This window comes from Notechis scutatus, chromosome 1 (genome assembly GCF_049901735.1).
Source record: "Notechis scutatus isolate UNSWTSFEM ecotype Mainland chromosome 1, rNotScu1.2, whole genome shotgun sequence".
Lineage (NCBI taxonomy): Eukaryota > Metazoa > Chordata > Lepidosauria > Squamata > Elapidae > Notechis > Notechis scutatus.
Genome location: NC_142009.1, coordinates 116,163,089 through 116,177,365, shown reverse-complemented (window position 1 = coordinate 116,177,365; position 14,277 = coordinate 116,163,089). Strand labels below are relative to the sequence as shown.

General features: G+C 43.7%; 2 protein-coding genes across 6 annotated transcripts in view; one reads left to right on the top strand and one right to left on the bottom strand.

Annotated features, from left to right (window-relative positions):
• The first annotated feature begins 251 nt into the window (after window positions 1–251).
• MRAP2 (melanocortin 2 receptor accessory protein 2) lies at window positions 252–2,925 on the top strand. The gene is made up of 3 exons (XM_026665131.2): window positions 252–495; window positions 607–706; window positions 1,708–2,925. Exons 1-3 carry the CDS (start codon window positions 315–317, stop codon window positions 2,069–2,071), a joined length of 645 nt encoding a protein of 214 aa, XP_026520916.2. The 5' UTR covers window positions 252–314; the 3' UTR covers window positions 2,072–2,925.
• Window positions 2,926–6,415: 3,490 nt separating this feature from the next.
• Window positions 6,416–14,277, bottom strand: part of CEP162 (centrosomal protein 162) — a 47,965-nt gene continuing 40,103 nt past the window's right edge. For all 5 annotated transcript variants that reach the window (XM_087943975.1, XM_087943995.1, XM_087943982.1 and 2 more), the window contains 3 exons: window positions 14,120–14,218; window positions 13,405–13,539; window positions 6,416–6,808 (listed from right to left, as the gene is read on the bottom strand). In XM_087943975.1, coding sequence (XP_087800101.1) covers window positions 6,599–6,808; window positions 13,405–13,539; window positions 14,120–14,218 — 444 coding nt within the window. In that variant the 3' untranslated portion in view covers window positions 6,416–6,598. The remainder of the gene's footprint in view (window positions 6,809–13,404; window positions 13,540–14,119; window positions 14,219–14,277) is intronic.

The window sequence follows — 14,277 nt, the reverse complement described above, 5'->3', positions numbered from 1 at the left end:
TTCTGTTGTTGACTTTCTGATCGTAGAATACCAACAATTCTTGTGGTGGCCTCTTTTCTGATCTGGTCTACTTTGAAAGGCTGATGTAAATTCTTCACAACTCAGAATGAATATGACGTTAAATTTTAGATGTTGAGTGCTGGTCTGCATCTAACTTTGGACATAAAACTGACCTTTGGAATCACCTGTTCTGTGGCTAAGACATTGCTGATTTTAGCCATGTTAGCAGTAAACTGGAAAGAGGTAGTAGGTAAACCCTAATCTTTACAATAAGATGGGATGACTATCAGCCATTGAAAGTGGTAGGTAGAAAGATGAGATACCATAGCATAAGCTTATCTCCTTTATGTATTGTCAGGCTGGAGATGACGGGACCTCACTATATTTCCAATGACACATCCCAACATGCCTTATTATCTCATTCTGATTATACTTGGGAATATGAATATTATGAATATGGCCCAGTTTCCTTTGAAGACCTCAAGGCTCACAAATGTAAGTCTCATCTGGCTGCTTTCTAGGGCCAAATCCTCTTTTTCTCCTTCTCAATTATATATTTTAAGATGTATATTTTGAAATCAGTTCTCCCCTCCCTCTCCACTACAGATTCCATCGTGATTGGATTTTGGGTCGGCCTTGCTGTCTTTGTTATTTTTATGTTCTTCGTGCTGACCTGGCTGACCAAGACCGGAGTACCACACCAAGAGTAAGTCTTGCAGCTGGCACTGAAGAATCATCATCTCTTTTAGCTGACCGTTTTTTAGCAAATGACTCGGGGATTTACTTTGCCATGGACCAAACAGCCAACTTGAATGGCTATTTAAGAAGAGTTCCAAAAAGTATACTGCTAATACCAGAAACACTATGTGCTCACAATTAAATTTAAATATTTCATAACAAATGTATGCACTTTGTTCTACATGAGAATATAAATGTTGCCCTCGGTTATTAGAATTTATTGAAACACATTACTGGTGTTGGCACAGCTGAACAAGAGAGACACTTCTCACTTAGGACACAAAGGATTGCAAAGTGATAACGTTTGAGAAATCCTATCCATTTTCAGTGCCCAGGTAGTCCTTACTTACCAACTGCAATTGGGGCCCGGAACCCGGTCACTAAGCAGTGTGGTTGTAAGGCACATCACGTTGATGATGCCGACTTACAGTAGGAGTTCCAGCCGTCTCAGTTGTCATCACTGGGCAAATCCTGAGCATTCAATAGCATTGTGTAGCCTTGATTGCCATCTGCAATTTCTTGCTGGCTTCCCCATTGACTTTGCCAAAAGTCAACAAGGAAAGTAAAAAATGGTGATCATTGATTGCAGGGGCCCTGCAACAGCCACAACTGTGAAGACCTGGGATAAGTATTTCTCATTTAGCATCATCAGAACTTTGAACGCTCACTGAATGAGCGCATGTTAAATGAGAACTACTGTTTAAAATAGGACATGTTTAAGTTCATCCTCAACCATGGACGTTTAGTGACATTCTGGGCCAATCCCTTCATCTTAGCAGATCCTACCTCATAGGATTGTTGGCGGGGGGAATTAAGGGAATGTGACATGGCCGCCACGAGCTCCTGAAAGAATGGCAGTGAATAATTCCAATTAATTAACATTAATAAATCTGTTTTGGCATCTCCTGTTTCACAGTGTGCACAAAAATGACACTGTACTAAATTTATTCCTCTCTCCTTGCTTCATAGGCGCATAAACTCTTCTAAGAAAAAACTCTGCACAAACAGCTTTGTAGCTGACTTTGGACAACCCCTGGACTCCGAGCGAATTTTTTCTCAGCAGCTGTTTCTCCATTGCTACATCAGTGAACTTGAGGACACAGATAGAACCAAGCAGTGTCACAAGGTGCCAGTTATGGACACTGGCATCCACTTCCAAGAAATTGAGAACAGTGGACGACTGGAAGAGGAGCCAAACTGCCATACGAAATTCAACATTCCTAACTTTGTGAATTACGATTCTCTGGGTGAAGATGACTTGTTAATTTCTGAGCCATCTATCATTTTGGAGAACAAACCAGTGAGTCAAGTCTCTTGCCAGATTCTTGACTAAAGAAACTCGAGCAAAATGTGTAAGCTTGCAGCTGGTAGCACCCCTCCCTTTGGATGGCCATTAAAAGAGGGATACCCTTTTTTCTTGCATTCCCATCCCATCCCATCTTACCTTTATGGGTTTCAGGATTTTGGCTATTGAATGACGTGCATGACATGGGATTGGTTTTGGAATGCATTTCCCATCGCTTCTTAAGGTCCCATGTTTTTACATTTACACATTTTGTTCTTTAGAACAGGGGTCCCCAAACCCTGGGCAGTGGCCCACTACTGGGCTGCAGCCTGTTCAGAACTGGGCCATGGAAGTGACGTGAGAGCTTGCACATGCAGCTCTATGGTGCCCAACCATCCCCTCCCCTCCGCAACGGTTCTCAAAGCTGGAAAGGTTGCGGCCCACTGCTTTAGAAAAATAAGTTTGAAGTTAAACGCTATACAAACAAAAGCATTCTATCAACTTCTATGGAGTCTTGAAATTCCACCATTTTCTTAGAACTTATGTGCTGGATTTAAACAGGCTAATGTCAAGGTAGGAAAAAATCTAAAGTCAAAGAAATTGGGTGGGGTCATATTCTGAAATAAATCACCTCACCATTACCGATTTAAGCCCTGTGTTAAATGCTTGCATTCACTCTTCTGCACTGATGCAGGTAATGTTGCAGCAAAGTAGCATTTATTAAGTACTGTGATGTAATGCGATCAAATGTCTTTATGAAATCTGGTTTTCAATGTCTTAAGAGTCATATCCTACTTTGTAGGAATAGATGGATGTCTGTTACTGTGCTTATCACCCATTATACTGTACCAGATAGTCCCAACTAGAGTGAAACTAAGAGCAATAAAGCAAAGATTGTACTTATTCCGGAATACAGCTTTTGCCTTTTTATAAAAAAAAAAAATAAGAAACATTCTAGATGCATAATTATAACTTACAGCAACTCCATTTTATTGAGGGCTGCATCAGGATTGTGTTTAACCTTGGGGGGGCTGCGGGAGCATGGCCAGCTCGATGTCAGTCATCAAGGCTCCATTTTTGGTTACAACGGCCTCCTGCAGCCCCCTGCCAGTGGAGGGGGCTCCATTTTTGCTGGCAGAGGCAGCGCGGGCCAGTCCTTTGTTGGCCCGTGGGGCAGCCCCACGGGCCAGATCTAAGCACCCCATGGGCTGGATCTGGCGCCCGGGCCTTGAGTTTGATACCCCTTACTTGCAGATGTATAACATTTCTCTGATAGCTTCTAAATTGCATTGCATTTAGCAATTCCTAAAACACCGAGGGCACCTCTGCTCACTTCTGTTAACTACATTAAGTCAATGCTTTAGCTAGGATACTGGGAGGGTTGAATAGACCTTTCCCCCCAGTTTATCCCCAACAGTCTGGTTCCATTCTAGGTGATGTCTCTCCTCCAACTGGTCACGCTATGGGGTTGTCAGTCAACTCCTTCCAATATGTTGCTGGTCGCTATTCTGGGGATTCTGCATTGGAAAAGAAGTTCCATATAAGCTTGAGCCCCATTGTGTTTTGTGAGTCAGTTCTCAGACTTACATGGGTTTCTTCGACACCATTGGTAAGTAGTACTATGAAAAATTGTTCTTCCCATCCTTTTGGAGATGGAGCGGCTTGTTGCTTGAAGTGGCCTGGCATTCAATTGGCTAAATCATCTGCAGCAAAACCCTTGAGGTATGTGTCAGGCTCACGGTGGTCTTTGGAGCCCGACACTGACCGTTGCCCTTTGGCATGCCGCCCCGCCGCCCCCCTCACTCGCCAGCCAGCCGCCTACCTCTTCAATTTGTGTGTGTGCACACAGCAGCTGGGAGGGCGTGCTCATCCGGTGTCCGGCGTGTCTGTTCTGGACTGGAAAACGCGAAGGGAGCCAACGCTGTTTGGGGACTATGCCGCGGCTGTGCAGAGCCGCTTGGAAGAGTTCTCAGCTGTTTGACAGCCACCAGCTGTTTTAGGCACAGAGAGGTTTGGGATCGGAGTGATACAAAGACAGGTGATGGCGTGGGGTTGGTCTGTCATCTGCAATATTGTGACAGTAACGTTTCTGATGGTGTTGGGTGGTGTAGGTAATGGGTTTTGTTTAGGCATAAGTAGGTGTGGGGTGGAGGAGCGTGTGGAGACAGGCAGATGTAAGTTAGAAGGGTGGGATTGCCAATCAGCTATATTAAGCGCTGAGAGGCAGTAGCTCTCAGGGCTAGCTTTACTTGGAATTGCTCCAGTGTTGCCTTTTGGGACTATTTTAAGACTGACTGAAGAAATAAACCTTGATTACTACAATCCTTCATTGTGAATACCGTGATTTTTCAGTGCAAATCCTCAAGTGCCCAGAGAGGCTGACAGTATGTCTATTTATTAACTGCTCCTTCCAGAGCTCCATTGGTGAAAATAAATGGTTGAGGCATACAATGATCTAAAAGCAAGGAAATGGGAGGGACAGAAGGCAGGGGGGGGTGACTGGTGATGGTGGGAATGGGAGTGGGAGGCAAGGGTCTTCAGTGGTGTTTAATGTCAGGTGTGAAAAACCAAGTCCATACATGAAGGCTCAAATGAACGGATTAATTGCTAAAAACTTATACACAGGTAACTTCTCAAAAAAAGATGAATTTCCTTTATCAACATCGTCTGGCCCTATTTCAGTCCTAATATAATTCCTTTCTCATTTAATGAGAATGCTGCTTGGGGTTAGCCTTACCCAGAATCTTTCCATGAATCTCTCCCCTTCCCTTAAGTTACTCCATCTCTTTTGCCAATGGACTAAGGGGGGTGGGAGCTGAATTCTTCTTTTTTTTAAAGACAGTGGCCATTTCCTCCCTGAAGGCTTCTATCTATCTCTTCTCCTCTACCATTGGAGGCAATGGGGAGGGTTGTTTTTCTCTAAGAGGGAGATCCCAGATTGCAGGATGGGGCTTTCTTGTAAAGGAACGTGGAAAAGAAAAGGAAAGCAGGCTCAGCCTTGTTTATTCGCTTTAAGAAAAATCACCTGACAGCCAAGACTGACAATGCTGTCATTAAAGTAATAAGAGAGCTATGAAACATCAGCATAATCAACGTGGGAATGAACGGTAAATGGAAAATGTATCTCTCAGGAGAGCAGGTATAAAGAAAGCTGATGTTTTCTCATTGAGAAACATAGCCAACACAACAGTTTTCAAATATTTTATAAAAGCCAAATAAGGTTCTAGAATATTTTATGTATTACTCTTATGCTCAGAATGCAATACATAGTATATTTATATGTTATTAACAATCTTAAAACTGCATTAACAGTGGGGTACAATCGAGTTCAAGTGAGGTACTAATACCACTCTATAAAGCCTTACTAAGGCCACACCTAGAGTACTGCATCCAGTTTTGTTCACCACATTATAAAAAAGTTGTGGAGACGCTAGAAAAAGTACAGAGAAGAGCAACAAAGATGAATAGGGGACTGGAGGCTAAAACTTATGAAGAACGGTTACAGGAACTGGGCATGGCTAATCTAGTGAAGAGAAGGACCAGGGGAGACATGATAGCAGTCTTCCAATATCTGTGGGGCTACCACAGAGAGGAGGAGGGGGTCAAGCTATTTCTAAGGCCAGACAAGGAATAATGGATGGAAACTGAACAAGGAGAGATTTAACCTGGAAATGAGAAACTTTCTGCCAGTGAGAACAATCAACCAATGGAACAGCTTGCCCCCGGAAGTTGTGGGAGCGCCATCACTTGAGACTTTCAAGAAGAGATTGGACTGCCATTTGTCAGAAATGGTGTAGGGTCTCCTGCATGGGCAGGGGGTTGGACTATATGACCTATAAGGTCCCTTCCAACTCTGATGATCTGTTATCTGCTTAGCCCTATTCAGTAGATTATGACTGTAATAATTGTTTCTACCTTGGAGCTGTATTACATAATCTTACATGGTTGGCCTTTGTCCATAAATGTCTTAAGGTCATGCAATTAAAAAGAGGAAATATTATTCTATTTTTCCTCCACATCCACTCAGAATACCACAACAAAGTGTTTTAACTGGGCAGTAGATCAGACCACAATCAGTTAATCCACCTGTGATATCGGGCATTTCGCTATACTTTATGGAAAAATAATCCAATTAGAGATTACAAAACTGAGTACATTTTTTTTACTAAATATTTTCACAAATAAAAATGTTACCTCAGAGATTTTACTGCACTTGTTGGAAATAACTATCATTTTTTTGCTGATGAAAATAAAAAAGCAAGACTTTTGAAAACAACCATTATGATCTGTCCCTATGGTTACCAATTGCTGTATCATCCAAGCTTCTCAGAATTCTTGTAAGGTAAAAAAAAACTGGTAATGTTTACAAAAATCTAATCACATCTACTAAAATGTTTAGTAAAATGCATTTATTTTAAAATATAAAAAATTTTAAAGGATAAAAAAAAAAAAAGGATTTACATTCTAAATTCAACTCCATTTTTAGTAGACCGAGTCAAAAACCAGTGACCTTTACAGAATTTCAGCTTATTTCTATTTTTATTAGATCTCTCAGTCTCTGGTTAACTCAGATGTTCAAATTTTCCAATAATTTTCTGGCATATTTGAGCTGCTTGATGTAATAACAACACCTTGTTTCTGCAACTGCCGTAGAACATCTAACATTGAATCTAGTTCAATGCGGAATTTTTCCAGTTCTTGATTCTTCAACAGAGCAAATGTCTTCCATTTCTCGGTTTCCCGAAACTGTTCAACTTCTGCACTGTATCGTGTTTGTTGTATTACCTGTAAAGTATGAGAATAGTTATTGCAAAACACATGCTCATCAATTTCTCCAAGTCTGTTTTATTCTTAGAGCATTTACAGCAGCAATTACGATAAAGTTTAATTTAAAAAGTTCTTGCGCTAAGGGATATGCCTCAGATACACTCCCAGTTCCAGTCCATGGAGTTTAAAGTAAACTCTTTTAAAGTGTATGTTATTCAGATGTTTCTCTGAAAGAAACCTCCCATGGCTTGTAATAAATTCAGTTCATGCGTACTGAAGGATATTGCCCATAAGTATCTTTGCAAAATGGAAAAGATGGGATTCTAGAGGAATGGCAACTTGGCAACATGTGAAATGGCCTTGAAAAGTAATTCTGAGAACTAATTATGTAAAAATTCTATGAAACACTGTCTTTGAATTGATTACAAACCCTTAATTCTAGACTCATTATGAAGAGAACCTACAAAAATTCAACAGAGGAAGAAGTGTCTTGACAAATTCATAACCGTTGCCACAAATGATTTATTTTCTTTCCTTCTTTTGTTTTTAAAATATATCTTCAGAATCTAGAACTGAGAAAAGACTGTGGTGCTGTTGGCAGAGCCAACATTAGCAAGGAGTGGGAAGGGAGGCCTTCTTTCCTGGCTTCTGACCTCTCACCTGGAAAGGCCTTAATCCCCTTGTGTCCAAACCTTCATTCTAGTGTCAAAGGAGGCGGTAGGGGAAGATTAAGAAAAAAGGCGTTGGTACTTACCTGACACGCCCGTTCTCCTTGAGCTGTGAAGAGCATCCAGTAGTGGGAGGTGCTTCAGTCTCTGCTTATCTAGGCTGAGCTTAATTTGCGGAATGCTCCTCCTCCTCCATGGGACTCCTCCCCAGTGTTCCCCAGTTTTGGCGAAGATGAGAGAAACAAACACCCTCACCCTTAATACTGCAAAAATTCATTGGCCGAAACAGGATCCCACCAGACGGAAGAGGGTGGGGCTGGATGCTCTTCGTAGCTCAAGGAGAACGGGCGTGTCAGGTAAGTACCAATGCCCTTTCTCCCACGAGCTGCTCAGAGCATCCAGTAGTAGGGCATACCAAAGCTTGGCCTGTCCTCCGGGAGGGACTCTGTCTGTCTTGGTATCCCCTCCTGGTCCCTGTGGACCCGTTGCAGAACCCTTCCGCCAAAGGAGGCCTCGGCTGATGCAAACACATCTATTTTATAATGCCTAATGAAAGGAGATGGAGAGGCCCAGGTTGCGGCATGACAGATGTCAGTGATTGGTGCCTATGTGGCCCATGCTGCTGATGTTGCGGTGCTCCTTGTTGAATGAGCTGTTATGCCCCTGGGCACCTTAAGTGATTGAATCTGATACATTTTCGCTATTGTGGCCTGTAGCCAACGGCCTATTGTGAAGGATGAGACCTTGCACCCCCGATTGTTGGGCTGAAAAGACACAAATAAAGCCTCCGTTTTTCTAAAAGAGGCTGTGTGATGAATATATATTCGTAACACTTAGAAAGTATCAGTTCTTGTGCTGTGTGAAAGGCTGAATTAACTTTGGGTATGAACGTAGAAGCGGGACGAAGGACGACCCTGTCGGAATGGAAGACGCAAAGACCTTGTCTGATCGACAAGGCTGCCAGTTCCGAAATAGGACGAGCGGAAGTGATTGCTACAAGAAAAACTACTTTATACATCAGAAATTGCAGACTTGACGATTGCAAAGGCTCAAAAGGGCACTTAGTGAGTGCAAGAAGGACCTTGTTAAGATCCCAGGTAGGATAATGGTGAACCGTTGGTGGGCGTAAGTTTGTGGCTCCTCGAAGGAAACACTGTATGGGTGGATGATGGGAAAGAAATAGACCTTCATAAGTGACGACTGACGTCAAGGCCGCCACTTGTCTTTTCAACGTATTAGGAGATAATCCCCTGTCAAGCCCCTCTTGTAAGAACTCTAGAATCTGAGCCACAGATGGAGAAATGGGATCAATTTGAGACTTGGTACACCATTTGCAGAAACTGGACCATGTGGTATTGTTGATGCGAGTTGTTGAGGGGCGTCTGGCAGCTTGAATGGTGGCGATAACTCTTTTGGAAAACTTTTTGCTCTTCACTCCACTCAACCTCCAGACGGTCAGGTGCAACCATTGAGATGTTGAAGGGGTTCTTGGGTTAACAAGACCCTGTCTGGCGGAATCCTCCATGGTGGTGATATAGATAGACTGCGGAGGTCTGCAAACCACGACCGTCTGGGCCAGTAGGGAGCTACCAGAAGCAGCTCCGCCCTCTTGTCGAGCAGCTTCTGGATGACCTTGGGGATCAGTGAAAATGGCGGGAATGCATACAGAAGCCCCAGGGGCCAACGGCAATGGAGCGCATTGAAATTCTCCGCTCCTTGCGAGGGGTATCTGGAAAGAAATCTCGGGAGCTGAGCATTGAGGGGGGAAGCGAACAGGTCTACTACTGGCTGCCCAAATGTCCTGACCGCCTCTTGAAAGAGGGTCGGATGGAGGCACCACTCCAATGGATCTATCGTGGCCCTGCTTAGCTAATCTGCCTCTGTATTCGACAGTCCTGAAATGTGTTCTGCTCTGATGGAAATCAGGTTGCTCTCTGCCCAATGACACAAACGCTCCGCTTCTCGCATGAGGTGTTTCGACTGAGTTCCCCCATTTGTTTATGTGAGCTTTCGTGGTTACGTTGTCGGTCAATATTAATATGTGTTGGTTGTGTACCTGTGGAAGGAAGCTGCGGAGAGCCAGGTGTACTGCTCAAAGCTCCAGCCAGTTTATGCTGCACGATCATTCTATGGAGGACCAGCGGCCTTGGGCTGTGAATGATTGAAAGTGAGCTCCCCCAATCAGGGTGGCATCGGTGGTGATGGTAAGTCTGTGGGGCTCTTTGAATAGGCAACCTTTGTTTATGGCTGGTCTGGTCCACCAGAGGAGAGATATGAGGACCTGTGATGGAACTTTGACCTTGTATTTGGAGTTGCTTCGGCTGGATCGCTGGTACGGGAGCAGGAACCACTGGAGGGATCCAGTGTGGAGCCTGGCCCAAGGAATAATAGACATACATGAGATCATCTTGCCTAACAATTTTGATAGATCAGCTAGGGACACCCTCCTGTAGGGAGTGTAATGTGGTCTGAGTATCTATGACTGATTGATGAACAGAAGATGACAAAATTAAGATATCATCGCGGTAACACTGCAGTCGTATGGGGACACCCCGGAGATGAGCAGCGAGGGCTGCAAGAACCTTTGTGAAGGTCCTGGGGGCAGAGGCTAGTCTGAAGGGAAGAGCCACATATTCAAAATGGAAATTATTATAACAGAATCATAAAAATTTATAGTGGGAAGGCCGAATTGGAATAGATCCGTCAGATCTATTGATGTAAGGACGTCACCTTTTCTGATACCAAGTAAGATAGATTGCAGGATGTGCATTTTAAATGCATTTATGTTTAATATCCGCTTGCCAATTCTTTAACCATAGCAAGTGTCGCGGTATGACATGTGAAGTAATGGCTCTGGCTGAAAACTTAACTGCATGAAAGGTTGCATCAGCTGAGAATTCGGCGGCTGCTATAAGCTTTGCAATGTCTTGGTGTGCTCTAGTGTTGGAATTGGGGACATACTCCCGTAATAGCTGGAGCCATCTAAGGGAAGAACGGGTAAAGAAGGAAGCAGCCGTAGCCGCTCTGATGGCCCACGCATCAGGCTGATGGGCCCCGCCTAGGGCTAGCTCGGCCAGTTTATCCTCCGGCTTTAATGCCTCCAGAGCCTCACTGGGAATGGAGGACACGGACGCTAATCCCACAATGGGTTCGTCTGCCTCAGGACAATTCAACAATTTTAAGAAATCTGGGGCCAAGTTAAAGAATTTCCTGTCGTAACCAGTGGGGGCCGGGTACACTGCTGCAGAAGCCCACTGTTTCTGTACCAGGTCTGCAAACATGTGAGGGACTGGAATCACGTCTGCCTCAACTACAGGTTGGGTGAAAATGAGATCCTCTGGTCCCTCGTCTGACGGAGTTGGAATGGTAGAAGGGGCTGGCTTGTCCAGTCGCGCAGGGTTTTTCTCCTTAAACAATAGAGATTTGAAAAGTGGCCGGAACAAGACTGAAAATACAGGTTGGTCGGGAACGAGGCCCTCATCCTCAGACATCCCCCTTTCTAAGGGGTCTGCTTCCGACATGGCCGGGTCGGTATCATGCATTGATTCTGATTCACTCTGGTCCATGTGGTCAATGTGTTCCACCTCTTCCGCCTCCTCCTCCTCCTGCGGCTCCTGTAGGAGCATACCCCCTTGACACTGTACCTGGGTATAGTGTTGCTCCGACCTGGCCAATGACCGAACTGATTGCGAATCATACTCAGCGGGTGCGGGATGATCCCTGGTCAGAACCGCATGTTGCAGGCCTGCTGCGATTCCCTGACGGATAGCCATCTCCATCCAGGTTTTCATTCGCTCTGGCACATCGTCTGGAAGAGATTGTTCCTGTCGAAGACCGGCAGCCGTTGGTGTGAACGTTGCTTTGGGTATTCTTCGCATGGTTGGTGATTGAGCTGACTGGGCCTGTTGACTCAGGGGAGCCACTCTGTGCCTGGATGAGAGGGAGAGATCTAGGGGGGTAGGAGGGAGGAAACAGGAGGATGGCTCTGGACTGTGGGGTGAGAAGGCTTGAGAGGTCGTGTGTGCCTCCCGTGTGCACTTATTTTTCCAGTGTCTTGTGACGCCTGTTGGCATCCTTTTCTGATGCCTTAGAAGTCCCTTTCTTTTGCTTAGGATTGTGTTGAGATTTGGACTTGCCCCTTGAAGTTGAGGAGTGTGAACCACTACTCCCTGCCATTGTGATTGTGGAAGGACCAGTACGCTCGTTATTTAATGCTATATTGTGTAGGCGGTTGGCGCGTCCAGGGACCTGGCCAAGAATGGACAGGGTTCCCTGAAATCAAATCCCCCGTTTTTTTAAAAAAAATATATATATATGGATATCTGCTTCAAAATTGAGTCGTATCTCAACAAATAATTTATTATTGTTATGAAATTGCAAGTATTATTATATTGGTATGATTAATATCAGAGCGTATGGGTATGCAAATATATATCAAATTTGGATGTCCCAATCAGCCAAATTGAGAACGCCTAGCAGGCCAAATTATCACTCACAGGCCTTTAACAGCTTCCCTGCACAGGCGGACGGGGACCTAGGTGCTTGCTGTTGTGCCGCTGGATAGGGAGAACTGTGAGGGTTGAGCCAACAACACAAATTAACAAAAGCCTTGAATATATTGGAAACGAGGTTGTAATGATTCCTCGGGGTATTTTGTGTAAAAAAAACCTTCAATCTGGAATAAGGATTACCTCACACAGTCTATTGAATTAGCACTCAATGCGGCCACGCGGTCCCTTTACAGTAAAAAAATGGTGACTGGACATTATTTGTGGCGCGTGTGCCAGCAGCAATCTTCCGCCGAGAAAAAGAGATAAGCTCCAACAGCCTTCCCTTAGGGCTAAACCGGCAGGGAGGGGTGAAATAACGAGATGATTACACCTCCACCCCTAAACGGCGTTCTTGGGGGGGAAAAGAAACTGCGGTACAACTCGGGAGCAAGAGAAAAAAATCTCGCTGTTTAAATGATAAAACGGCTCATAGATAGTAATGGCAAGGATAGGGCTAGCGGTTGGGGGGGGCGAAATGAAATCGAAGCCTCCCTGCGCTTAGGAGCGCTTCCTGATAATGCGATCCCCAACGGCCAGATGGCAAAGGCAGCGTCGGTAAGTAAAAGAACAATTGACTATCTGCAAACCTTAAAGAGAATTCTCATGTTTCGGCCAAGGATTAACAAAGAGCACTGCCTATCTCTCATGAGGCTGGGCCAAAACTGGGGAATGCTGGGGAGGAGTCCTGTGGAGGAGGAGGAGTGTTCCGCAAATTAAGCCCAGCCTAGATAAACAGAGACTGAAGCACCTCCCACTACTGGATGCTCTGAGCAGCTTGTGGGAGAACACGTTTGAATTCAGTCTACTGCAAGGGCAGATGCTGAATCACAACAATTGGCAACAATTCAGTCATTTAGTCCTTTTTCAGAATCCAGTGCTGCAGGCTATCTATAACTGAATATTTTAACCTTTATATTAAATCAAAGAATGTGCAAGGATTTGCAGCATTCTCCATCCAAGCTGCGTTTTTAAATAACAATTTGACTGCTTATTATCTGGAAGTAGATTACATAAACAAAGAAAAAGACTGTAATGAAACCAGTCTTTTTTTGCTGCATGGGACTACTCAAGTGTGAATCTGATAATCTTCCATTTTTCCTTGACTTTTCTCTCAAAGCTACCCTGGGAGTTTTCCAAACAAGCTACTTGGAGATGAAGAATGGAACTGGGAAGAACATCTTTCCACTTCTTTGATGGAAGGAATTTTACCAGTAAGAACAGTCTATTGCATATTGCTGCAAACCCATAATGTTTATAATGATTTTTCAATATACAAACTGATATCTGCATGCTTTCACAACAGACTAGAATCCCAAAGCCAGAAAATATTTACTGTGATTCTGAAAGGCTTATAAACTATTTAGGTTTTAAGATTAATAATTCTTTGTTTTCTTACCTGCTGAAGTTCTTGCTCTCTCTGTTCATAACTGGTTTCTAATTGTCTTATTTTTCGTTCCAGACATGAAAAGCGTTTCAACTCAGGACTCTGATTCTCTCTAGCTACTTTGAGCTCTTCCAATAACTTTGCCATCTGGAAGGAAATTTATGTAATGATCCAACATTTAATTAAGCTGATTAACCAGTATTAATTCAATTATTTAATTTATACTAATATGATCAACCCTATAAAAGCATGAGTCTATTTCTGGGAGAATAAAAGATGCAACACTTATTGGGGCTTTTTTGTGGGATGCTCTTCTATGTAACAGCATAATTGGATGTTACTATACTTATCCTAGGTATATACAAGTACATCTCATTTAATGATGGAACCTGCAATTTAATCTCTAAGCATTGTGGTCATACAGTGAGACATAATATGACTGTGACATTTTAAAATGGCAGTTGTGGCAATCACAATTGTCACTGTTAGCCAAATCTTGCATGGTTGTAGCATCTTGCAGTCACATGATCACCATTTGCAACTTCCTGCTGGCTTCCCCACTGACTTTGTTTATTGGAAACTGGCAACGGAAGTCACAAATGGTGAACACACGACTATGACACACTGCAGTGTTGTAACTGCCAAGTGCCTGAATCATGATCATGTGACCATGCAACAATTGACAAATTCCTGCAGTAATTTTAAAACACTTTAGATTTCAATTTACCTCCTTCTGAAGAATGGCCTCCCTCCTTTGTGAAATCGCAAGGACTCCCTCCTCCTTTTGCAGCTCACGAACCTGCTGCTGAAGATACTTAATAAGGCTCTATGGGAAGACATAAATATTCTCAATGGTTAGATTATTCTAAGGATATATTTTAATTT